The following is a 26,780-nucleotide window of genomic DNA, read 5'->3' as shown; positions in this document are numbered from 1 at the left end:
TGTGTCCTTCGCCTTGTGTGCGCTGGTGCTCGTGGACTGCACCGACCCAGCTCTAGGACCCTCGACCTCGCCTCCTCTTGCAACTATATTGATAGCGAGACCCTCGGGGAAATTATCGAACGAAATGATTAACGTAAGTGTGTGTGCAGTGGTTCTTTTTGGTATGTAATACATTGCTAGCTGCTTTGAGCATAGCCTTGCTGGACGAGGGAGAGATGGAATATTTTGCAGTTTCAGCACGTGGATGTGTTAGAAGATTTTGAGCGGTGGTAGCTTCGTTTAGCGAAGACTTGTCTCCTGAACAAATCCACAAGGGCCGTGACGAGGATTCGAACCTGCGTTGTCGTCTCCCACCTTAGTTTGTTCTCACGATTTAACAAGCCTCATTTTTGAAGTGGTCTTGCCTAACAAGACGATTTTACATATAGGTAACCCTGGTTGGAAGTAGTTTAAATAATTGGGACCAGATTCACGAAGCAGTAACGTAAGCACTTTCGAATCTGAACATCTTTTCTCAATCTTTGGCGGCTTTGTTTACAATGATTAAACAGTTAATGAGCTCCGAAGCACCAGGAGGCTGTTTATAACAATAAGAACAGTGAATTGGGAAGTTCTCATGCTTATAAACTGTTTAATAAATGTAACCAAAGCCGTCAAAGTTTGAGGAAAGATGTACACGTTCGTAAGTACTTACGTAACTGCTTTGTGCATCTTGCCCCTGGTTATTGAGCCTTTGTAAGACGCTTCTGCTTCGTCCTGTTACTCTCGCTCCTCGGGTGACCTTGAGGAACCGCTAGTTCACGCCCGTCCATGACCATGCGAGCTTCCGCCGCGTCACGTTCTGATACAGTATGATCAGTGTCGATTACTTTCCCTGTCACACCTGCCTGAGTCCTTCTGGGCTCTTGTTTTGGTCTGTCTGTCTGTATGTCTGTCTGTCTGTATGTCTGTCTCTGTCTGTCTGTCTGTCTGTCTGTCTGTCTGTCTGTCTCTCTCTCTCTCTCTCTCTCTCTCTCTCTCTCTCTCTCTCTCTCTCTCTCTCTCTCTCTCTCTCTCTCTCTCTCTCTCTCTCTCTCTCTCTGCTTCTATGACTTCAAGTGTTGAGTTTTATGTGTTACACTAAGCAAAAAATATATACATGTTCCCAGTTTTTTTTCAAATTCGCATGCGACGAACGACGATGGAATTGATAATTTCCGTCGGCTCTCTCTTCTACATAGATTATCAATATGCCTTTACGAATTGTTCTTTTCTGTGAAGTAAAATTTAAACATTATTTGTAAACTCACTGTAACAAATTATACCGCACAAGGGATATATAAACTAAAAGAATAAAGTATATGTGCTATATAGTTGGCCAGAAAGGTCTTATAATGGCCTGAGTAACTTTCCACAGGTTAGGAGGCCTAAATCCCATTACTAAACCAACATTAAATTAAGAGATATGTACACCAAGAGCAGTAACACCAACCCTCACCTCACTTCCCGGTGTATATGCACTAGAACTTTTTTGTTTAGCCTTACGGGAGACATCTCCCGTCACGCAGGGTGCAGTCGCACCTCCACAGATCTCCAGTATCATCTATTGATACTGGTAATGGCTCAAAAGGGCCGCCACTTACGGGCTATTCATGCCCGTGCCACCTTTTGGGTGGCTTAATCTTCATCAATCAATCATCTGTTTAGCCTTGAATTATGTTGGAGATTCATTTATATTTGCACGATATGATGATCAAAACTCTCACATCAGAAAATAAGAAATCGACGACGTTTCGTTCCGTCGTGGCGCGTTATCAAGTCGTGTGTACTTGTAAGAAGATCAGTAATGTCTTAAGGTGGCGGTTGAGAGCTCAAGATGAACAATCCATTAATTCACCATTGCTTGGATAGTTACACAGAGAAGCAGACGATGAGTCGCAATAACGTGGCTGAAGTATGTTGACCAGACCACACACTAGAAGGTGAAGGGACGACGATGTTTCGGTCCGTCCTGGACCATTCTCAAGTCGATTGTGTTACACCGAGAAGCTTGTTCGACTTCTCGGTGGATTTACACTGAGTTTACTTTTGGTCCTGGACTATGTTGCGGCCTAAAAAGTATACTTGATTGTTGATCAGTGAGCATACTTGATTGTTGATCAGTGAGCATACTTGATTGTTGATCAGTGAGCTATTATGGTGGCCTGAGAGATTGACAAGCCTTGCTAATCCCTCTGCAAGTTGATATAGGCCTTCAGCCCAACACCGAAACCAAATAAATCATAAGGAATTTTAAGATAATTTTTTGTATATATAAAATAATTCAATATATTTAAATGTCTCGCCATCGTCGTTGTCACCAGTGTGTGAGAGATGTGTTCCGTCATGATAAAAATACATTTATAACATCTCTCCTCCTAATGGGTTAATTAATTCCTTCTGGTTACTAACCTGCTGCGACCTCTATTATTTTTGCCCATTATATTTTTATGTGAGGCTCGTTAATGCAACAAAAATTCAAGAATAATCTTAACGTCAAAATTTTGGACAGTGTAACTCACTTATTTTTTCAATCTTATGCAATTTCCTTGTCTTCTTTAATGGTCATTGAATTAATTAGCATTACAATATTTTTTTATGTAATTGGCATTTATTATGTTAAATATTTTAACGTGTATTGTTAAATATGTTGCGTCATTCACTTCCTCACACGAGTAATGTGGAGTTATTTGTAGACTGTCTAGTTTTCAGCCCCGGGGCTGAAAACTAGACAGTCTAACCCCATACATCTGAAAATATAGTAATAGACGACGTTTCGGTCCGTCCAGGACCATTGTGAAGACTTAGGGAGAGTCCCAGCACGGACCGAAACGTCGTCAGTTATTCCTATATTTTCCTCCCTGAGAGTCATTTAACTATAATGTCTGCCGCGAGGTTACACCATTAGTCCCGTAAGTGAGGATGGTGAAAATGTATGGGTCCTCTACCGGACTTGACCTTCACCATCAAGGGGCCGGGAAGCACACACCCCTTGACGGTCAGCTGAGGAGCGTCATGTATAAGAACTATTTGTAGGCCACGTAGCAACCCGTTTCTTCACTTGTGCCGCCCGTCCACACCTGCGGCCTCCTGACACACATGCTACGACGCCCAGCAAGTGGGTGTTCCACACCTGCGGCCTCCTGACACACATGCTGCGACGCCCAGCAGGTGGTGGGTGTTTTGGTCCATTGCCAAGGCGTACAGCCCACATTCCGGTCCGAGACACACCTCGGCGCAACACAGCACTGACCTCCTTTTATTATTTGGTCAGCAGGACTGTGCTCTGGACAGGTCGCTCACCCCGACACGGTCTTTAACTGATCTCTCCCCAGTCATTAAACACTTTGTTTCAAATAAATTATTCTTCAAGTAGCATGACTGGGAACGCGAAGCATGCAGACACCTGTAAATCTTTCACTCCTGCCTCAATGAAATAGAAGTATTTCTGCTCCCCCAAACTTGCGCTTTAATACATAAATAAATATTTATATATTATTTAAATGCAATGTATCACTATTGGCTCCGTGTCTTAACGGGATGCTTGGGATAACATCTTAGAAGAATTGTATCTACGTAACACAGCCAGACAAGAGCCAGAGTGCGCCAGTAACAGCACCTCACTCAGCACAAATGTCTTATGACTTGAATAAATGCACAAGGGCCGTTGCGAGGGTTCGAACCTACGTCCGAGAGGTTCCCAGACGCTGCCTTAATCGACTGAGCTACGAAATGGTATAAGAATTGCAACCGGGAAATCAGCTTGACCTACCACGGATATAACAAAGTCATATGACTTCGTTATATCTTTATTTAGAACTGGAACTCTGTTACGCTTATCAAGATGCCCACTGACAAAGCGCGAGGTCACACATCCATCTACTATCCAGACCCAACGGAGCGTTAACTTGACTGATCGAGTGGCACTAAACATCAACCACTGTGCCAACCGTTCCCGAGACAGGAAGGGGAAAATAATTTGCTACCGCAGAGATTGAGGTGACTGCTTCAAGTGTTCCGGGTCAAGCAAGAACCCGGCGCCTCTTCCGTTAGAGAAAGCGGCCGTCCGCTACCTGAAGGTGACATGGATAACGACGAGGAAAGCAAAAGCTGGAAGCACTGCACGCACCCTGGCCACGTTCAGCGCCCTGGCCACGTTCAGCGCCCTGGCCACGTTCAGCACCCTGGCCACGTTCAGCGCCCTGGCCACGTTCAGCGCCCTGGCCACGTTCAGCGCCCTGGCCACGTTCAGCGCCCTGGCCACGTTCAGCGCCCTGGCCACGTTCAGCGCCCTGGCCACGTTCAGCGCCCTGGCCACGTTCAGCGCCCTGGCCACGTTCAGCGCCCTGGCCACGTTCAGCGCCCTGGCCACGTTCAGCGCCCTGGCCACGTTCAGCGCCCTGGCCACGTTCAGCGCCCTGGCCACGTTCAGCGCCCTGGCCACGTTCAGCACCCTGGCCACGTTCAGCGCCCTGGCCACGTTCAGCGCCCTGGCCACGTTCAGCGCCCTGGCCACGTTCACAGCTCGCATAGTAGCAAGAGACGAGTTTTGTTATTTGGGTTTCGTGTTTAGCTTCAGCCTTTTACTTGTTGTGTGCTTTCCACTTGTCTTCAGACTTTGAAGTCTTCAAAACCTGGTGGTCTACTGAGGGTGAGGGATGAGGATGGGAGGGGGAAGGGAGGATGAGGGATAGGGATAGGAGGGGAAGAAGGGGGGAGGGATGGGGGGCTGGAGGGGCGGGGGACGTGGCCTACATACTTGAGACGCGGACGAAGGCAATCGGTTACCTACCGACACACTGCCGGAGGCTCTCTTCCGTGGCTTCCCCCTCCCCCCCCCCCCCCTTCCCCTGCTCCGTGTTACCCCCTTCCTTCTTCTGTCCTCACCCTTCCCACCTACTCCACTAGGGGCTCCCCTTCCTTCCTTGTTTAACCACACTAGTCCCCCTTCCACTCCATGCTTCCACTTCCCCAAATCCCCTATTCTTTAAATAGGAGAAAAACAACTTGAGATTAAATTGCATTTATGAAATAAATGCAACTTAATTCAAAACCTTCTTCTTTGTAACCATGACTAAGAAAACAAAAGTTGAATGAATATATTAATATTTGTTTAGAAATTGCTGAAACTCGTATTAAAGCAAATGTAACGAAGATACAAATATAACAGTTAAAGGGCACGACTATCTATATGTATCTATATGTATATCTGAGGGTTTCACAACGGTGGATAATAGTACACAGTGAGTACACAGTGAGGCGAGAGGCACTCTGTGCGCACTAACAGCACTCTGAATGCACAACAAAAACCTTTATTTACTAAAGACCATAAACTAATGCATTGTTTAACTTTGTCATGAGACAGATGAAAAATTATCTTGTATATAAATGATTAATATATTGCTCCTCACCTTCCAAAACAAATATATCTTCAATAACAATAATAGTGGATTAATGGTAGATTAAAGGAGGTCTTTGACAAGCCAGGAGCTTCCTGTCCCCGTCAAGGCCCTTAGAGATGATTTAACCTTCAGGTAAATTCAGGTAAAATAATATTGATCAAAAAATATTACAGAACCCATTAATGATCAATACATTTCAGTCGATACGTTACGTAACCTAAATGTTCTATTTAAATACTTGTATTGAATCCATGAAGTGGTTATTACACTCTTTTTTTTGGAAGATGTGTCAGTACACCTGACTGTGTCAATACACCTGACTGTGTCAATTCACCTGGCTGTGTCAATGCACCTGTTTCAATACATCTGACTGTGTCAATACACCTGACTGTGTCAATACACCTGTGTCAATACATCTGACTGTGTCAATACACCTGACTGTCCACTGTACAGTGCATGACTTGACTAACCGACTCATAAGCTGTATCTTCCTGCACGCCGAAGTTCATAACAGTGACTGTTGACTGTGGGTCATAACAGTGACTGTTGACTGTGGGTCATAACAGTGACTGTTGACTGTGGGTCATAACAGTGACTGTTAACTGTGGGTCATAACAGTGACTGTTGACTGTGGGTCATAACAGTGACTGTTAACTGTGGGTCATAACAGTGACTGTTGACTGTGGGTCATAACAGTGACTGTTAACTGTGGGTCATAACAGTGACTGTTGACTGTGGGTCATAACTGATAACTGAGGGTGGTCATAACAGTGACTGTTGACTGTGGGTCATAACTGATAACTGAGGGTGGTCATAACAGTGACTACTGTTATGACCACCCACGACTGTTATGACCATAATATTTATTATATTTATATATACTATATTTATATATATGTATTATATATAAACCTCGTTTCATTCTCAGTTCCTGCCCTTGGAAGAGTTCGAAGAAATCTACAGCCTTTAAGAAACAAACTTCCCATTTATTTCCTCCTAATGCCAACATTTTGTAACCAATCAGATTAGCCAGACTGGGTTACAAAATGACTAGTAACAATCAATCTAAAACCTGCCCCCAGGGATCCATTTATTTCACGAGCATATTACATTGGATCTCTGTCTCTACTCACGCTCTCTCCATGCACCTTCCCCCTTCTTCCACCGGCAAGTCCTCGTTTATTTCACTTTAGTGTTGAATCATACATTTTATATGGTTGAATACGGACCGGTCAGGAACAAGAAATATATGTTTAGTTATGCCTACAATGTAACTATTTTCTATGACTCTTCCTAGGGCTCTTCTAAGAAAACACGGCACCCTAAATTATCGACAGATGACCAGTAACTCAAATATTACATAAAAATGTAATATTAGGTTGCATCACTTCACAAACTTCACAATAGGCTTCACAAACACAGGATCCTCGCATCTGGGAGGAGTGTGGAGGAGTAGCAGGGGAGAGGGGGGTGTTGGGGGGTTGTTGGAGGTTGGGGGTGGGGGTGTAAGAGGTGGGGGGAGAGAGGAGAAAGCGAGGCTGGCGTAGGTGACGTCAAGGAGGAAGCGTCTCTCTTGCCTCCAGCTAAGGAGATGACGTACATCCTGGTAGTTACTTTCTCTTCTTTTTGTGTCGAGAAACTTTCTCATCTTTTTATAGTGAGAAAGTTTCTCTTGACTTTAAAACTGGATGGAATAAATTTTCCGGATGTCGGATTGGTAGAACTCTTCTACTTACCTAGTTGGTTTCATATTTAAAGGAATTAGGTCATTCCTTAATGATGCGACCTATTAGTGAAATTTAAAGTAATGTAATTTTGTCGTTTTCTGCACTTCAGCCTCGGTAGGTTAGGGAAGTGACTTTGATTCAGACGTTCTGCGAAACAGCTGCATCCTAAACGGAGTGGAACAACACTTGGAGAGTGTTGCCTCGAACCAGAGATATATTACGGTTCAATATTATTCCTCAACTTTTAAAGTGGATACACAGAGATATAAAGTGGGCGAAGTTCTTTCTATGCACTTACTCAACTATTACAGTAGCCAGGTGGTCTGGGAGGCACGTTACCAGTGAGGGATAATAGCTAAGAGGCGCGGCCCAGGAGCTGCACTTCGTTCCTCACTAACACTTCTAGGTGGACATTAACAAAATACACGGGCGTGCACACACTTAAAACCACCCACACACACACACACACACACACACACACACACACACACACACACACACACACACACACACACACACACACACACACACACACCATGTTTTCATTAGTGATTGCAACTCCATACCTAATATTACATTTTTATGTAATATTTGAGTTACTGGTCATCTATCGGTAATTTAGGGTGCCGTGTTTTCTTAGAAGACACTAACGAAGAATCATAGAAAATCGTTACATTGTAGGCATAACTAAACATATATTTCTTGTTCTTGACCGGTCCGTATTCAACCATATAAAATGTATGATTCAACACTAAATTGAAATAAACAAAGAATTTTACTACCTTCTTTACTTTGGTTTTATTAACACTCGGGCCCATTTCCAAAAGGTACCGGGTTCGACTCCCTAGGCAGGACGGAGACGTTTGGACACGTTTCCTTATTCTAATTACAGTCTCCGTGGTGTAGTGGTAAGACACTCGCCTGGCGTTCCGCGAGCGCTATGTCATGGGTTCGTATCCTGGCCGGGGAGGATTTACTGGGCGCAATTCCTTAACTGTAGCCTCTGTTTAACGCAACAGTAAAATGTGTACTTGGATGAAAAAACGATTCTTCGCGGCAGGGGATCGTATTCCAGGGACCATAGGATTAAGGACTTGCCCGAAACGTTACGCGTACTAGTGGCTCTACAAGAATGTAACAACTCTTGTATATATCTCATAAAAAATTTTTTATTTGCAATGGGGAATCCCAGGGTTCCCATAACTATTAATAATAATAATAATATTATTATTATTAAAATGGTTTGTAAATTCTGGAAGAAACGGAATTTGCCGGTGAATGTATCATCAAGATGCCTGATTTTTCCTTAGAAAACAGCAGTTTATCAGAAAGAAGGAAAGGAAATGACGAGGAGAATGCGCTATAGTAAGGGATGGATAACATAACACGACGGGGAAGGAAAGATGCCCAACCACCTGAGATGAAACAAATCCACAAGGACCGTGATGAGGGTTCGAACCTACGTCCGGGATGATCCAAGAGGCGCCTTAGTCGACTGCGCCACGACATAGTTACATCACGGTTAACTAGATCACACACTGGAAGGTGAAGGGACGACGACATTTCGGTCCATCCTGGACCACTCTCAAGTCGATTGTGCCGTCCTGGACAATCGACTTGAGAATGGTCCAGGACGGACCGAAACGTCGTCGTACCGTCACCTTCTAGTGTGTGGTCTGGTCAACATTCTTCAGCCACGTTATTGTGACTCATCGCCTGCTTACATCACGCTATTGTGATTTGTGTGTGAGATGGAACGCCGAGCTGCAAGAAGCGTGCCCGTCGCAATACCGACAATCCAAGTGACCGAGCCATTTTCTAATTGACCGGGCCATTTTCTCAGCAGAAAGTGCATACTGGAATATCATTACCAAGGACACAGGACCCGTAGTCTCAGTATCAACTTCAGTCTTAACGGCCAAAGATCGCATACGTCCTCGAAGTGGATGTTGTGTCGCAGTAACTAGCGCAGTTGACTCGTAGCCAATTGGACACGAGTTCGATTCCCGGTCAGGGCGAATCGTTTCGAGCACGTTTCCTTACATATGATGACCGCTCATCTCTCAGTTGATAGAAGCCCGGGAGTTTAGGCGACTGTTGTAGAGAAAGTAGAGAAATAATAGAGTAGAGAAAGAGAGTAGAGTCATGTAGAGGAAGGTATACCGTTTACTTGTGGCCCAGGGAGACGTCGTAAACACTAACACGCTTTCCTGTCCTAAACAATGGGACATTGATGAGCACTAATCAGCCACAGCATGATAATGATTCGATGAATTGGATGCGCTAGGTCCGAGAATATGAGGTTAATGAAAGTATGTGAACCTGGCGGGGATTTTTATTGGGATATCAATATCATTGTTTTATTAGATGGTGGGCTTAAAATTATATTATTCTCGCAAGATTTTAAGGCCTCGATTAGCTTATTGAACACCAAGTATAATGTTAGTGATTTCAACTTTTAAATAGCGGAGTATATTACACCTTTCGGTCCCAGGGTCGAATATTTGAAAGGCAATTGGAAAAGAACGAATGCAGATTTGTTGGGCAAATAAAAAAATAATAAAAATTCAACCTTATTTAAACCTTACGAACTGTATTTATTCTTAGGGGGCCAAATATAAAAAAAATACTAGTAATTGTCATTCAGTCATAAGCGCTTGCCAACAAGATCATAATAAATTATTCTGGCAGCTTTGAGACCAAATTGATATTGCCAATCATTATTAAACCAAATCTGCTGGCCTCATCTACCTGTTTGATACATAGACAATAACATAGCTCAATTGACTCCCCCCCCCCACCCCGCCCTTTTTTTTAGGGAGATAAATTCCCCCTTGCTCTAATACCTTTCCACTTCTCGCTCGACAGTTTTCACTGCTTTTCTCTCCGTAGGTCTCGACCTTCTCTCTATCCATCATCCTTTAGGAAGTTTGACCTATGATTCTTTTGCGAGAACTTTTCAGTCTTCAGTGATTGAATAGGTACTAGTTAAAAAAATTCTATTAGAGCGAAGAACTTGGTATTCCGCGAAGCTCGTTCGCACTACATTACAGAATTGATATTTGAGGCTCCGTGAACTTTTAGAGAATTTTCAAATAACTTCGCATTTCAATAGCAGGTGTTAACGAGCCAGCATATGGAGCAAATTATGCCTCTTTAATATCCTGTGTTAATCGATATATCTGGGACACACACGTTAGGGCTTGGATGTTTTTCTTCTCTGGTATTTTTCTTTATCTTGTTCGCCAAAACATACTTCACTAATCCTCTCCTCCTTCCCTTCTTTCCTATTTTCCTTTTCGCTTCGTCCCTACTTTATCCCCAATCACATTCCACAATCATTCTCTCTCGCTCTCTCCTACCTCATTACCTAATCCCTTCATCTCTGCTGTGTTTCATATTCTTTTCCTTCCTATCTGCTTCACAAGTTCCTCTTTCGTTTCCACAGTCCCTCCTTCTGTTCCTCCCACGGGAAGATAATTATTTGGCATTTAGGTAGCGACAGATTAAAAAATATATAGATAGAGAGAGATGACCATTGCATTTGGTCTGGTCAATAAAGATACTATCTCGTTTGTTAATAATTAGACAAACCGGATTAGCCATTCTGCTCATAATTGCTTTTTAATAATAGATACCAACAACAATTAGGTTTATATAATTTATACATGTGTAAATGTGCTTATACGTAATTTTATGCATGCTAGTGTGTGTGTGTGTATTTTTTGTACAGTTTTATGTCTGCAATGCAAAGATGCAAACTCTCGTAAAGCAATTGTATTGGTTTTTCCTAGTGTTTAGTGCTACATAGCCTTCCCGGTTTGGTGCCTTCTTTTGATAATTACTTACTTACTTCCTAGTGTTTAAAATAATATATTTTGGTCTGTCTTTTTCCACAGATGAGACTTCTGGCGGTATTGGGCGCACTAGCGTTCCTGGGTATGGGAGTATCGGCCACAGAGCCGCCCGTCAGCCCCTGGCAGGCCCTCAACCCGTCGCTAGCCGAGAAAACGCCATACGAAGAGCCAGAAGACATTGAAGCAGAGGAGACCTACGAGCCATCCACCCTCGAAGCCAACGACACCACCTATCTCACACCTGAAGAGGAGTACCTCATCTCCAATATTCCTATTAAGCTGCCCTTCAAGATGGAGAAGAAGCAATTGGCAGTGGCTATGAAGCTCCTGAAGGAGGCCGCGAAGCCCATCATCAAGAGCAAAACGCTCCGGCAGACGGTGGCGTATTTAGACAGTGCGCTAGGCGCTTACAGTGAGGACCTGGAGCTACAGATGTATATGACCCTACTCTTTGACTCGCTGCAAGACCTGTATGAAGGCAAGGAAGCTGTCCAGCTCCACAAGATAATGAGAGGATTCTTTACCGATATCAGCGATGAGGTTAGTGGCTTTCACAGTGAAATTTGAGCTTGGGAAATGTAAATACAGCTTGGGAAATGTAAATACATCTCGGGAAATGTAAATACATCTTGGGAAATGTAAATGGAGCTAGTTAATTTTGCATGTGCTAGTGGAGTGTTTCAGATACCTGAGTGTAGATATTGATCTGTGATGTATAGGTGATGTTAGTGAGATATAAAGGGAGCTAGTGCAGCATGTATGTAGCTAGTGGGCGGAAAATGGAGCTAATTGAGTATAGATGTAACTAGTGAAGTGCTAAATGGAGCTAGTAGAATGTTGATTGAGCGAGGGATATGTGGATGTAGTAACTACGAAGGTAATAGAGCAAGAGAAGGGAGAGCTGGAACAAGAACAGTATATGGAAGTGAAGCATAAATCGATAGAGAGAGAGAGAGAGAGAGAGAGAGAGAGAGAGAGAGAGAGAGAGAGAGAGAGAGAGAGAGAGAGAGAGAGCACGTGCTGATATGACGGGGAAACCTAATGAAAGAGCTGTGGTTTGTCTTTATTGTGTAGTGGAAACACAAGACTTTCCCCATACGCAAGCACCATTCAACGATGCTCAATATACCAGTTTATGTGCGTACTTTTCGCACACTCACAAACACATACACACACACAACCTGTACACCTGTACACGCAGGAACCTGTACACCAGTTGATTGACAGTTGAGAGGCGGGACCAAAGAGCCGAAGTTCAACCCCCGCAAACACAACAACAAACACAACAACTAGGTGAGAACAACAACAACAACAAAATAACACGTACACACACAAAACGGAACAAAAAAAAAAAAGGCACACGTTCACAAGCACATAATTAACTATCACTCGCCCACAGGCAACCGCACGAGCCATTGACGATGTGTGGCGGTCGACCCTGGAGCTGGTCTACGACCCGGTGAGGAACTACGTCGTCCAGCCCGTCAACAACTACCTCGTCGGGCCTATCAGTACCGCCGTCAATGGCTTCGCTGAGCGCATCGGCAAATGGATGGGCAACAGAAAACACTACGTCAACGTCCAGTACCCCGAGTCCTACGCCAGGTGAGCTGAGGGAGTGTGTGTCTGGACTCATCTAGAGGCACTTAGAGCACAGGCTCGTACAGCCCCGCTCCTGTGCCAAGTAAGTCCACTATGGGCTCACCATAGCCCGTCCTACTTGGAACTTTTTGTTCCTAAAAGCTGAATCTTAAACAACAACAGCACAAGCTCGGCTGTCTGTTGTAATTGAGTCCTTCGAGCTAAGGCACAGTTCTTGTTGCACATCTCCGGACTTTATTTTATGTTCATTAAAGGCTGGAGATGCATATTCAGGGGTTGGTGTGACGTAGGTTGTTCTTTTAGTTACAGAAGGCTGCCTAACATCCGTCTGCCTGCCAGACGAATATTCAAGAGACACTATGTCCACTATGGAACACCTTCGAGGAAGTAGAGGAGAAAGAATGAAAAGAAATTTGAACTTTGAATAAACTCAGATCATTTAGTCAATGTATTTTGTATTCATTTTCTCAACAAAGAACAACTTCATGTACAACGCGTTGAATTGATTTTGCATTGTTCCAGGTAAACTGTGTATTAACTGTATTCCTTGGTGTTAATGTTATCCCTGTTTACTGTAGCTGGTTAACTGAGACACATGCAAGAAACGTACGAGACACATAATAATGAAGTCATTACGTATGAAGTAATTCATGAAGTGATGATTATATTTCCCTCAGATGGAGTGACGCAATGAGTTCATATGCCAGTCGCCTGTCTGACTGGACCAGCCAAGCTCGTCAGGGGATAGAACTGGCCGCCAGGATGCTGGAGGCACAGGACCAGGCCCGTTCCTGCGTCACTGACTGTAAACCTCACTCCGTCAGCGATGTTGGCTCAACTGCTGAGGTAAGGCACCGGGCGGCGGCGTAGAGTACGCGCAGGGCAAGTGATACGGTATTGAGTAGGCAGGGACCAGGTACACTATATTAAGTAGGCAGGGACCAGGTACACTATATTAAGTAGGCAGGGACCTGGTACACTATATTAAGTAGGTAGGGATCAGGTACACTATATTAAGTAGGCAGGGACCAGGTACACTATATTAAGTAGGCAGGGACCAGGTACACTATATTAAGTAGGCAGGGACCAGGTACAGGATACTGAACAGGGAGGAATCTCAGGAATACAATATGTGTAGAAGGCTCAGATCTGACTTGTCACCGACTGGAGAAGTTAACATCCCATTGTATTCAATAAAAAGAGATTTTGCCGTGACGGAAATTTTAGTAAAATTTCTTACAATTATCAATACCAGAGTAACGAAACGCTCACAGAAACGCACCTTAACACTAGTAAACATTTAAGGAGAGACAAGAGAATAAAACATATTTGTGAATAGCACGTTACGCTCAAGGGATTAGAATATATATATATATATATATATATATATATATATATATATATATATATATATATATATATATATATATATATATATATAATAGAGAGAGAGAGAGTTTAAAGGAGATAATTCTTTAAGCAACAAACAAAATACTCTAGGGTTATAGGTGTTTTAGTTAAACTAATAAGCAATTTCAGATAAAAAATATTTTAAATATTGGACATTATAAAAGATAAACATTTTAAAGATATGTAATCAAATTATATCCCTAAATCAAAATATTAAATTAAAGCTTCTCTGTTAAAAAAAACTCTAAATTGTTAAAAATAATTGCACATGTTTTCCTTTAAATAGATTATGCATGAAATGAATTTTTTTTAGATGCTTTAAATTAATTATTTTTAGGTTTCAGGTTTTCAAATTCTTACTCTTGTTCACGAGTTTAATTAAACTTCTTCTTGGGCATTAAATAACAATAAGGTTATACAAGAATATTTTGATAATTTCCTAAAGTCTTACAATCTTACGTGGAGTCTACTGTCATTTGGATTACCTTCTAACGGTTACTTTGTAGAAGATATTTCCATGTTAAATTTACAGATATTATTAATAATTAACATTAACTAACATCATCATCTAGCATTGGCATTACAAATGACAGTAATCCAAACTTCTCTCTGTTTCTTTCAAGGAGATTAAAATCTATTCTTAAACTCCCATATCGCTTCTCTTAAACAGAATGAATAAACCACATTACTTCTCTTCACTATCTGCTTCACTACGGGTGCAGTCGGGTTGCGCCGTTACGTTTCTTCCGTTGATGACTGTCCGTGTTCATATGACATGACACCAGCTCCTCACTGGGCACATGTTGGGCAAACGACGTTCATTCAACGTTGAATAAACGGTAGTAACGTTGATTTAATGCTGAGTCAACGTTGCTCGAGTATGTTTTGCTCATTGAGTTCAGACTTCATGACACATCACTGTCTAATGCCCAAATGCATGCAACTGCTGACAAGACAGACTAACACAACAGTAGCTCCACACTACCCAACACACCACCACAACACCAGCTCCACACTACCCAACACACCACCACAACACCAGCTCCACACTTCCCAACACACCACCACAACACCAGCTCCACACTTCCCAACACACCACCACAACACCAGCTCCACACTACCCAACACACCACCAGCTCCACACTACCCAACACACCACCACACCACCAGCTCCACACTACCCAACACACCACCAGCTCCACACTACCCAACACACCACCACACCACCAGCTCCACACTACCCAACACACCACCAGCTCCACACTACCCAACACACCACCACACCACCAGCTCCACACTACCCAACACACCACCAGCTCCACACTACCCATCACACCACCACACCACCAGCTCCACACTACCCATCACACCACCACACCACCAGCTCCACACTACCCACCACACCACCAGCTCCACACTACCCATCACACCACCACACCACCAGCTCCACACTACCCATCACACCACCACACCACCAGCTCCACACTACCCATCACACCACCACACCACCAGCTCCACACTACCCAACACACCACCACACCACCAGCTCCACACTACCCATCACACCACCACACCACCAGCTCCACACTACCCAACACACCACCAGCTCCACACTACCCATCACACCACCACACCACCAGCTCCACACTACCCAACACACCACCAGCTCCACACTACCCATCACACCACCACACCACCAGCTCCACACTACCCATCACACCACCACACCACCACACCACCAGCTCCACACTACCCATCACACCACCACACCACCAGCTCCACACTACCCATCACACCACCACACCACCAGCTCCACACTACCCAACACACCACCACACCACCAGCTCCACACTACCCATCACACCACCACACCACCAGCTCCACACTACCCAACACACCACCAGCTCCACACTACCCATCACACCACCACACCACCAGCTCCACACTACCCACCACACCACCACAACACCAGCTCCACACTACCCATCACACCACCACACCACCAGCTCCACACTACCCATCACACCACCACACCACCAGCTCCACACTACCCAACACACCACCACACCACCAGCTCCACACTACCCATCACACCACCACACCACCAGCTCCACACTACCCAACACACCACCAGCTCCACACTACCCATCACACCACCACACCACCAGCTCCACACTACCCACCACACCACCAGCTCCACACTACCCAACACACCACCACACCACCAGCTCCACACTACCCATCACACCACCACACCACCAGCTCCACACTACCCAACACACCACCAGCTCCACACTACCCATCACACCACCACACCACCAGCTCCACACTACCCATCACACCACCACACCACCAGCTCCACACTACCCAACACACCACCAGCTCCACACTACCCATCACACCACCACACCACCAGCTCCACACTACCCACCACACCACCAGCTCCACACTACCCAACACACCACCACACCACCAGCTCCACACTACCCATCACACCACCACACCACCAGCTCCACACTACCCAACACACCACCAGCTCCACACTACCCATCACACCACCACACCACCAGCTCCACACTACCCACCACACCACCACAACACCAGCTCCACACTACCCATCACACCACCACACCACCAGCTCCACACTACCCAACACACCACCACACCACCAGCTCCACACTACCCAACACACCACCACAACACCAGCTCCACACTACCTATAATTTCCTCCAGACGCTCCTGCACCATAAAGTTGGTGTTACCTTCCGTTTTCTATCCCAACAAAAAATATTCTTCATAATCTATCCATATCTCCTTATGTTATCTCTCTGTGATGTTATAGTTGAATTTCTTTGTTAGGAATGAGACCAAATTGACAAAAATTATGCCATCACATGACGAAGATATTGTAGACTGGCTGTTTAAAGCCTTAAACCACGTCCTTGCTATGGCAGGTCACTGAAGTATCGACGCTGGCCGGTTTAGCGGGCTTGGCCGGTCTAGCGGGCTTGGCTGGTCTGGCGGGATTAGTCTTCGTGCTTGCTCCAATTATTGCGCCTGCAATAGCCATTCCTCTGGGCGTTGCGATTCCTTTAGGCATAGCCGGCGGCGGAGGAGGAGGAGGAGGCGGAGGAGGAGGAGGTGACGGAGGCGACGAAGATTTTATATTTGTATCAGCACCTGCACCCGTACCATTTGGAGGGGGAGGTGGGTTTGAAGATCCATTTTTAGGTGGAGGGGGAGGTGGGTTTGGAGTACCATTTGTAGGTGGAGGAGGTGGTGGGGTTGAAGATCCATTTGTAGGTGGAGGAGGAGGTGGGTTTGGAGTACCATTTGTAGGTGGAGGAGGAGGAGGAGGTGGTGGGGTTGGAGCACCATTTGTAGGTGGAGGGGGAGGTGGGTTTGGAGCACCATTTGTAGGTGGAGGGGGAGGTGGTGACCCATATTTGGATGGTGGAGCAGCTAGTGGTGTGGGCGCTTATGAAATTGCTGGAAGTGGACACCCGTTCAGAACACCCGGAGGAACTGGAGCTGGTGGCGCATATGGAAAAGAATCGTACAAGAAAGTAGACAATCCCGCTGGACAGCCTAGCCTAGAGGGCCAGGCCTACTCCTACGACCATTCCCGTCTCGAGGAAAGGTGCGTTATAGTCCTATCCCGCCCCATTCCATCTATCCTTTAACCTCCTGGAAATAAGGACCACGTTCCAGTCCCACTTACCCATTCCCTTACCTACCCTTACCCTTACCCCACCTTCTAATCTTCTCTATCATCTATTCGTTTCAGTCCCATTCTCTCTATTCTCTATTCACCTTTGGTTTTACCTTCTCTGGATATGGAGCTATTTCATTATCATATTTAATTTAATTTATTTTTCTCAGTTTGATATTTTGAATCACATTCTGTATGACGTTTTCTTCTTGTGCAAAATCATTTAATTATTTTCATTCTCAGCAATAATCTCATGTGAGTCAATATTCTTGAATAGAGCGTTCCTATATTCAGCTCTAGTTAGTACTGCATTTCATTCTCTAAACTGACTTTCACTGTCCCAGTACTGGTACACTAAATTCTGTTATTCACGTAACTTATTTTTCTGATTTTATCCGTAATCCTACTTTTGCTGATCTTCTTATCCCTAATCCTGCTATTTTTGATCCTGTTATTCCCCCGAACCTGGTATTCCTTCATCCTTGTATTTTTCCCCATCGTTTTCCCCACAGTACGTAGGCTTTGCGCACAGTAAAATGTCATAGGGAGTTGCTTGTAATCGTGGCGTCGTGTCTGTGTTGTGTTTTGCCTTGTTTGGAAATAGGTTTCTTGACGGCGATGAGATCAACAGATTCCCCTCATAACGCAACAGTAACAACGGGGGGATGAGTTGATCACATTGGCTCTGCAACGCCTATTTTTCAACATTCACTTATTGCTTCGATTTGTAAATATGCTATGTGCGTCCGCTCGATTGTCTGTCTGTCCGTCTGTATGTCTGTCTGTCTCTCTGTTTGTCTTTAGTGTCCTTAATCGTGTTGTTAACTGTGTGTGTAGCTGTTTGTCCGTCTAAGTATTTGCTTGGCCTTCACTTCTTGTATGGTAATTTATGTCGGTTTTATCTAGTAATTAACTCTAGCCATTTGGCTCTAATAACCCATCGTTGTACGTTATATATCGTTCTAGCTGTCTTATCTATCGTTCTACTTATCTTTATATATCGTTATACCTATCTTATCTCCCATTCTGCATATTGCATCTATCGTTCTACATGTTTAATCCATCGATGTGCTTTCTGTCACTCAACATTCTTTCTTTTTATGCTTAGATTTACTTTACTTCGTTTTCTTTAACCTGTTCTGTCTAATACTCTAACAATCTTTCCGTTACTCTGACATGTTCTCTTTTCAACCTCTGACTATATGTTCATATACTGACTATATGTTCATATACTGACTATATGTTCATATACTGACTATATGTTCATATACTGACTATATGTTCATATACTAACTATATGTTCATATACTTATTTCCATTTATTGCACAACTTTTAATGCCGCTTCTTGCACCTCCTATTTCTCCTGCGTCTCATTCTGTTTCTAATCCTTTTCATTTTTCGTGTTCTTCGTAATTTACTTTTTCCTTTCTTTCAATCATTCATTTGTTTATTTTCATGGCATATATTCTGACTTATTCTTCAACTTTTGTTCCTAGTCCTTCAGCACCTCCTACTTTTTCCTCATCTTTCTATTCCTCTTTTTTTATTTTTACTGTACTTGGATCGTCTCGTATCACAAGGGGTCGTAGAGGTTCTTATGTAACAAGGCAAGTAGGACTCATCACTCCGGCCTAGAGGACTGGACTCTACTAACTCCTGCGTCCACTCCCCCCCATCCACGACCATCTGCGACCAATATTTAATATACCAATGTAACACTGACCGCCGAGTTCTTCGGGGTCTGGCTGCCTCCTCACTATTATGACTCCCATAACAGTGTGGGAGCTTTCTGACTTTTTACATCTGACTGCGATATCTGTTTGGGTACTACCGGTCTGTTTATCTACCCGACTGTCGTTGACTGTGATATTACACTCGAGACTGACGACACTTATGACTGATTATAAGATGTATTTCTGTGTAATACGTCCAGTTAAACTGGAAGATTAGACGGTGCACCGCCGTCTAGAATGAGTGTATACTCCAAGGCATCCATACTTCTGTCTTACTGCCCTAGCTGTCAATTAAGCATCGATTACTGTACATAAATTATCTTGTTCATTGCTTCATATAACTATGTGGCCGGACAGTTAACTTTTACATTTTTTAATGACTGACAGCATTCAGAAATGAACGAAGGTGACTCGGACTATCAATTGACTATTGACTTTATGCAAAAACTGACTGATTGTGAACTAGAGCTAGTTATTTCAAGGACCTGAAAAACACATATAAATATATGACTGCTCCACTTGATTTTCTGTGTCATAATAATTCTCTGTCATGCAACTAACCGAACACAATGCACACCCACATACTTTAACTAACACTATAACTATAATGTGATAGACTGTGATCATAATTCACATTTTAACAGTGACAATACCCTCATCTACGATTCGCCTAATGGGAATTACATTAATGTGTTAAATTCTCGCTCTTACATATTTCTGTTATCATTTCTGTCATTAAACAGAAATCTTATTTCTGTTTAAAGATGATAACTTTTAGTTTTTAGCTCCAAGCGGTGATCACTTAGCTTTAACAACAAAAATTATTATTAACATCACATGGTTTAATCCTCCTAATGCTAAAGGACTTTACAAAATTAATTAGAGATTTCAATACAAGCATCATAAGAATAGGGACAATCTCATGTGTGAACCTTGAGACGTATGGATGTAATATACATCCTCCCATTTTTCCAATACATTTTGTCTTATTGATAATACTTTGAAACAAGCTAAAATATATTTTATGATCCTGTCATAATAAAGGTATTCAGATACTAATTACTGAGCCTTCCATCTAGAAATTAATCTTTCTAAATAACTGGTTTTTCGTCTCGTCCGACTCATAATTAATAGACAAAGTACAAACGTCCAGAGAATATCGCGTTTAATATTAACAAATATATCCCCTAAGATTGATTAACCATCCATTGGCATTTAAATTTCCTGATAAACGAGTGATCACTAAAAGTCATCATTAAAATGCATTTAGTAAGAAATTTCTCTAAGACAATTACACCTTTCTCACTGCGAGTGTGAGTAAACAACAGTTTTATTTCCTTATTAATAGAATCCTCTCATAACACCTCTCGTCGAATTACGAACCAAACATCAAGTTTTGTAAATATTGTAAAAAAAACTAATGCATTCCTTTCCTCCTTACAGGTTTAATAGAAAAATGACTTCATGTTAAATAACCTTTTCTTGTATTCTAGTTCCACTGACCTTGCAATGTAAATTTAACCTCTGTCCATGTAAGCATATTAATGTCCGTGACAACTGCCTCGCCAAAACATCATCCATCCAAAGTTTTTGTACTTTGAATGTTAATAAATATGCACTTGTAAATAGCAAACCCTCTAACGTGTAAATTTGCATTTAGGTGTTTGTATAAATAACCAATGTTGACTGTGTGAAACTTATATATATATATTAATTATAGACTGTAACATTTCTTTATATTTTGTTTTTAGTATCATATATTAGATGTATGTAAAGTGTATGAGTGTATAGGAGAGATACTGGCGATACTAGGGTACAAACGTATGTATTACATGAACATGCAGAAACACACACACACACACACACACACACACACACTCAGCTGGGGACGATTGTGAAGGAATCCTTCCTCCATCACTTACCACGTCAGCTATTGGTATTATGCTCTGTGTTTACGACCCTCCTACAGTCTCTCCAGCCCCCAGGCTTCACGGTAGTAGAACACGAGCCAAACACCTGGCCTGAGACTCATCAAACATTAAAGGGATCCACTAACGAAACCTATGCATCTTTCAATAATCATAGCGGCTATGTATATATTTTTTAAACAGCTAATGAGATCCAAAACTTCACAATCCAAGGTTATCACTGTTATAAACAGCCTCGTAGGGCATCAGAACTCATTAACTGTTTAATGTAAACAAACCCGTCAGGAGTGTAGTAAGATGCACATGTTTCTAAGTGGATGCTTAAATGTTTAATCAATCCCAGTCCTGGTGTTTAGCTTCTGTTTTGCTACCATGAACCATGTGGCAGGAGAGACTCCCATCACCATGGGCTCGTGTGCTTTGTTTAACGTAGCCTGCATAGGAGAAAATTGTATAGATAAATATTAAATATAATGTAATAGAAACATTTAGTGTATAGCCAGTATCGTGTGTGTTTCTTTGTATGTCGTTAATTTCAGGCAGAACTGACAAACAAAGAGCATTTGATTTGTTTTGATTTTATAATGATATAAATAAATATAGTCATATCAATCTATATACAATATAAAGTGTTCAGTGAGGATCCACAAGGTCTTCTCTGAGTACTCTTTATTTTCATCTCCGAGGCTATGGGTCCCTACACTTGCACCAGAGGTTGTACCCCTTCTAGGTTTAAAATATAGATGTCTGAACTTTAAAATAGTTGAACTTGCTTACTTAACAAACTTAACCTCAATCAAATTGACATAATCAACAATTTGTTTTCGTCCTGCATAACTTTTATAAATTATGAATATGTTAAATAGTAATTCAGATTGTCAATTATTTTGTAATGTTCACGTCAATTTATAAAGTTTTTCCAAATAAAATTATATAATTTTCTTTTTGCCAAGTCTCGATTCTTGTCAACTAGATTAAGTTGGGCGGTTCTGGCTGAAAATCAAGACATATATTTATGTATATATATATGAGAGAGAGAGAGAGAGAGAGAGAAGGGCAGAGAGAAGCCTTTGAATCTATATTTACTTTCAAGTTTTCTTTTGCAGTAATTCCTACGTTTCATATGGCGACAACGATGCCTACAAGCAGTACTCACAACACAAGTCCACGTAGAGAAGCACTTCCACAAGCCTCAATTCGGTGCCAAGAAAAAATTGCACAATTCACTCTATAGAGAAATCTTTTGCGAGGCTCCAGCTGGTCCTGGCCTTCCAATTGATGTTTAGCTAATTTATGTACTTTATAAATTATCATTCTTTTCGAAGGATGTAACAATACCTTTTTTTTTTGTTCATCATATTGACGACTGCGTTACCGGATCGGTGACTCTGCCCGTCTACACATTATGTAAAAAAAACATTTTGTTTTCAATTCCATAAAACTCAATATTGAAATCAGTTTTTCTAGTTAATATCCCACATTGTCTCTAGATTAATTCACTGTTTATATTAAACCCAAAACATTTATTCATTGTTACCCCATTATCTTGCCGTCCCATGGTAACTGTGAGTGGCTAGATTCTTCTTCCAATCCACTTGGAATGAGCTCTACCTCAGTCTCCACCCTCCACACTCACTGACAAATATTCAGGTCTAAGTCACTGTTTTCTTGACAGTGACTGAAAAAGGACTGCTGTAGCTTGTTGTTGCCACGACATGGTGAGAGATTCTGTCTCTCTCACCTCTTTTTCTTACCTCATTAATGCTGTTTGAGCCAAATTTGTTGTTGAGGGGCTTGAAGACTGCTGCTCTTCAAAAAAGTGCCTAATTTTTCTATAACTTTTAAGAAATTAGACTTTAGTCATTTTGACACAAGACTGATAATTTCAAGTCTATTTCTATACACGCACACACACACACATTATATATAATATATATATATATATATATATATATATATATATATATATATATATATATATATATATATATATATATATATATATATATATATATAATATATATACATTATATATATCAGAACTCGACTCTGAGACTTTCTAAAACGGGTGACTATTTCTTCACATGACTAAAAACGAGACCAAAGACATTAAAGTTAATTTAAATAGTTATGATACTCTCTGACCTGGCGCACTCATACATCTGCTACAATTCTCAGAACGTAGTTTTCTTCAATAATATGTGAGCCTTTAATCAAATCAACATTTTTGCTGCCATCAAAACTTCGTTCAACAAATACACTGTTGAACATCTGAAGAAAGGTGTAAACATAGTTTTTTTATTTTGTTTAATGAATATTTGGCCATTTAAATCCTGAATTCTTAAGTGCATTACATTGCAATTTCAATAGCTATGCCCTCAGAGACACAAACTGTATACCTGGTAATATCAACATCATGTTTAGTTATAATCTATACTAAACTATAATATAGTATGGTATAGACTATAGTGCGCGTATAACAGGCTCACACACACACACACAAAATTTTTTTACTAATCATATATTGTTATTATTTATTCATATATTTATTTCCTGTAACTACCTTAAAATCATCAGGATTAAAGCTCTGGGTTCCTAACTTTATCCTACTCTCCCTTGAGTGGACGAGCGACGCCGTTACTGTTATTGATGTATATATCAAGTAGACTTTTACAATAAACATTTATTTGTTCTCGTGTGTGATTTATTTGCTTATGGCTAACCTTATGTTTATCGTTTTATTGGACTGGGAATTTTTTTTAATATAGAAAATCTGTAAATAGAGATTACAAAATTATATCTGTTGAAAACTGTTTTTCTCTGGGAAAGTTTTGTGGCACAGTTACTTTGAGGAATTTTGTAGAAGATAGTTTGTTACAAAGCAAAGCCTTGTGGCATAGACTTGTGTCACAGTCTTGTGGCACAGTCTTTGGACACAATCTTATGACACAGTTTTGAGACAGTCTTTTAGCATAGTCTTGAAGTGTAATCTTGCGGCACAGTCTTCTGGCATAATCTTGTGTCACAAACTTGTGGTATAGTTGTGTGACACAGTCTCGTGGCCCAGTATTGCTGCACAGTGTTGTGGAACAGCCTTGAGGCATAGTATTGGAGCAGTGTTGCCACAGTCTTCTGGTATAACATTCTATTGAAGTATTGTGTGTGTGTGTGTGTGTGTGTGTGTGTGTGTGTGTGTGTGTGTGTGTGTGTGTGTGTGTGTATGTGTGTGTGTACTCACCTAGTTGTGCTTGAGGTCCGGGTTCGAGTTCGATCCACGGCGATGGCGGAAAACAGATGGGCAGAGTTTCTTTCACCCTGATGCCCCTGTTACCTAGCAGCATATAGGTACTTGGGAGTTAGACAGCTGTTACGGGCTGCTTCCTGGGTGTGTGTGTGTGTGTGTGTGTGTGGAAAAAAAAAGTTGATTGATTGACAGTTGAGAGACGGGCCGAAAAAGTCAGGTTCAATCCTCTCAAGCACGACTAGATGAATACAACTAGGTGAATAACCACACACATACACACGCACACAAATACACACAATACAAAAGTTTCAAGTAAAATGAAAACAATATATACAAAATATAATTAAACGTAACAAAATAAAAGGAACTTAACAACGATCTCAGAGAAGCCAAACTAGTGATCGAGCAAAGTCGCCAGAGGGCTGCCGAGCGGTGTGGACGTGTCGTTTGCCCGCTCCGGCAGTTTTGGGGTGGTTGCCGTTTTCGCCGGCAGGGGGTGTGGGTGTCTCTACCCTCCCTGCTGTTCCTGGTGGTGGTGTTTACGATGGGCGGCCCTATTCCAGCTGTCGTAAGGATCAACTCCATAGGATGGGAGTTTACTGGCCATGCTGGTTATTCGATGGTGGACGAATGACATGTCTTGAATGACATGCTCCCAGTCCCGGTCCAGGATATATATGGTGTCGAGCTGGTCACTGCTCGCCGTGTCATCATCAAGTTTGTGGGTGAGGCGGTGTACCGTGCTTTTCTCCGGAAGTACGAGGGGCGTACTTTGCAGCTGCAGGATGGCGCCGGGTCTGTGACCATTTCGGACCGTAGTGGAGCTGTGACTTATGTAAGTGTCCATGGCGCCCCCATGGAGTTTCCTGAGACTCTCCTCCGGCGTTTCTTCCAGAGGTACGGCTCCGTCGTCAGTGTGCGGATGAACTCGCTATCATCTGGCACGTATTCAGGTGTGAAGACCAACATTCGGACCCTCGGGATGCGCCTGAGGTCGGACATTCCGTCATTTGTCCGGCTGTTAGGGTACAACGTGCGGGTGTTTTATGCACGTCAACCCCGTACTTGTTTCCGGTGTGGTTTGTTGGGGCATCAGGCTGCCGGGTGTACTGCTGATCCGGTCGTTCCAGTGAATTTGTTCCGTGACGAGGATTTCCCGCCGCTCCCTCTGGAGGAGGACTCCGGGGGAGAGGAGTTGAGCCTCCCGTTCGCTGCTGAGGCTTCCCCGGCGTCGCCCGACGTTCCCCCGGTAGTCGCAGACCCTCCTCCGGATGTTGCGGTGCCGTCGGATGTTCCTCCTGACCGTGTCTCTGATCCTGCCGCTCCCGTGGACCTTCCTGGTACTCCCTGTGAGGCGTCGCCGTCAGCTTCCTCGTCTTCGGCTGCGGAGCCTGGCCCTGCGTCCTCCCCTCGGGTCCCTACTGTGTTGGGTGCTGGGGTGGCTGCGGAGCCTCCTGCTGTGTGTGGTCCGGTTCCCCCTGTGGTAGAGGCTGCTGCCGTTCTGCGTCGGGCGTCGGTTCGCCCGGCTAGTGGTGCCCGTGCTTCTTGATCCGCTTCCGGCTCTGACAATATCCGGCCGGAGCCCAAACGTTCCAGGTGTTCGTCTACGGCCTGGGCTGATGTTGGGGACTTCAGTGACTGTGGGTCCTCAAGTGTTGATGGCGTGGATCCGGTTGAGTCGTTGTCTCCGCGGTTGGTGGTGGCGGAGGTTCATGTGCCTGCTGGTGCTGATGCCCGTGTCTCGGGTGTGTCACCTGTTCCTTCCCCGCCCGGGGGCTCTCCGCAGTGGGGTGTGGTGGCTTCCGCTGCCAGGGATGGTGAGGATGCTGGTGCTGGGCGTGACCTGGTGGTGACTTTCCGTAAGGATCCGCGCCGCCCTGATTCCCTGCAGTCGTCTGGTGGTGTAACCTATAATAGGTATAGGTTAAGTAATAATTGTAATTACGAAGCAATAAGATGCTTATCTTAAGATACTAACAAGGTTAGGTAAGGTCGGTGTTTTCTATGAATCTTTTTAAGGGTATCTATTATGTTTAGTATATCACCTATGCACGTAGTTAATAAGTCAATATTGACTTTACGAATTTGCGGGAACGGGTTGGGCTGCTGGTACCCCTGTGGTGGTGCCCTCTGTCGGGCCCCCTCC

At 43.2% G+C, this 26,780-nt stretch overlaps 1 protein-coding gene across 1 annotated transcript; it reads left to right on the top strand.

The window, feature by feature from the left end:
• LOC123768638 (uncharacterized) lies at positions 1-24,084 on the top strand. The gene is made up of 5 exons (XM_045759264.2): positions 1-133; positions 11,047-11,544; positions 12,404-12,609; positions 13,284-13,452; positions 22,497-24,084. The coding sequence occupies exons 1-5, from the start codon at positions 125-127 to the stop codon at positions 22,497-22,499; spliced, it is 885 nt and encodes a 294-aa protein (XP_045615220.1). The 5' UTR covers positions 1-124; the 3' UTR covers positions 22,500-24,084.
• The last annotated feature ends 2,696 nt before the right edge of the window (positions 24,085-26,780 follow it).

Source organism: Procambarus clarkii, chromosome 83 (assembly GCF_040958095.1).
Source record: "Procambarus clarkii isolate CNS0578487 chromosome 83, FALCON_Pclarkii_2.0, whole genome shotgun sequence".
Classification (NCBI taxonomy): domain Eukaryota; kingdom Metazoa; phylum Arthropoda; class Malacostraca; order Decapoda; family Cambaridae; genus Procambarus; species Procambarus clarkii.
Note: the sequence above shows the minus strand (reverse complement) of the source record. Positions and strands in the feature narration are given on the sequence as shown.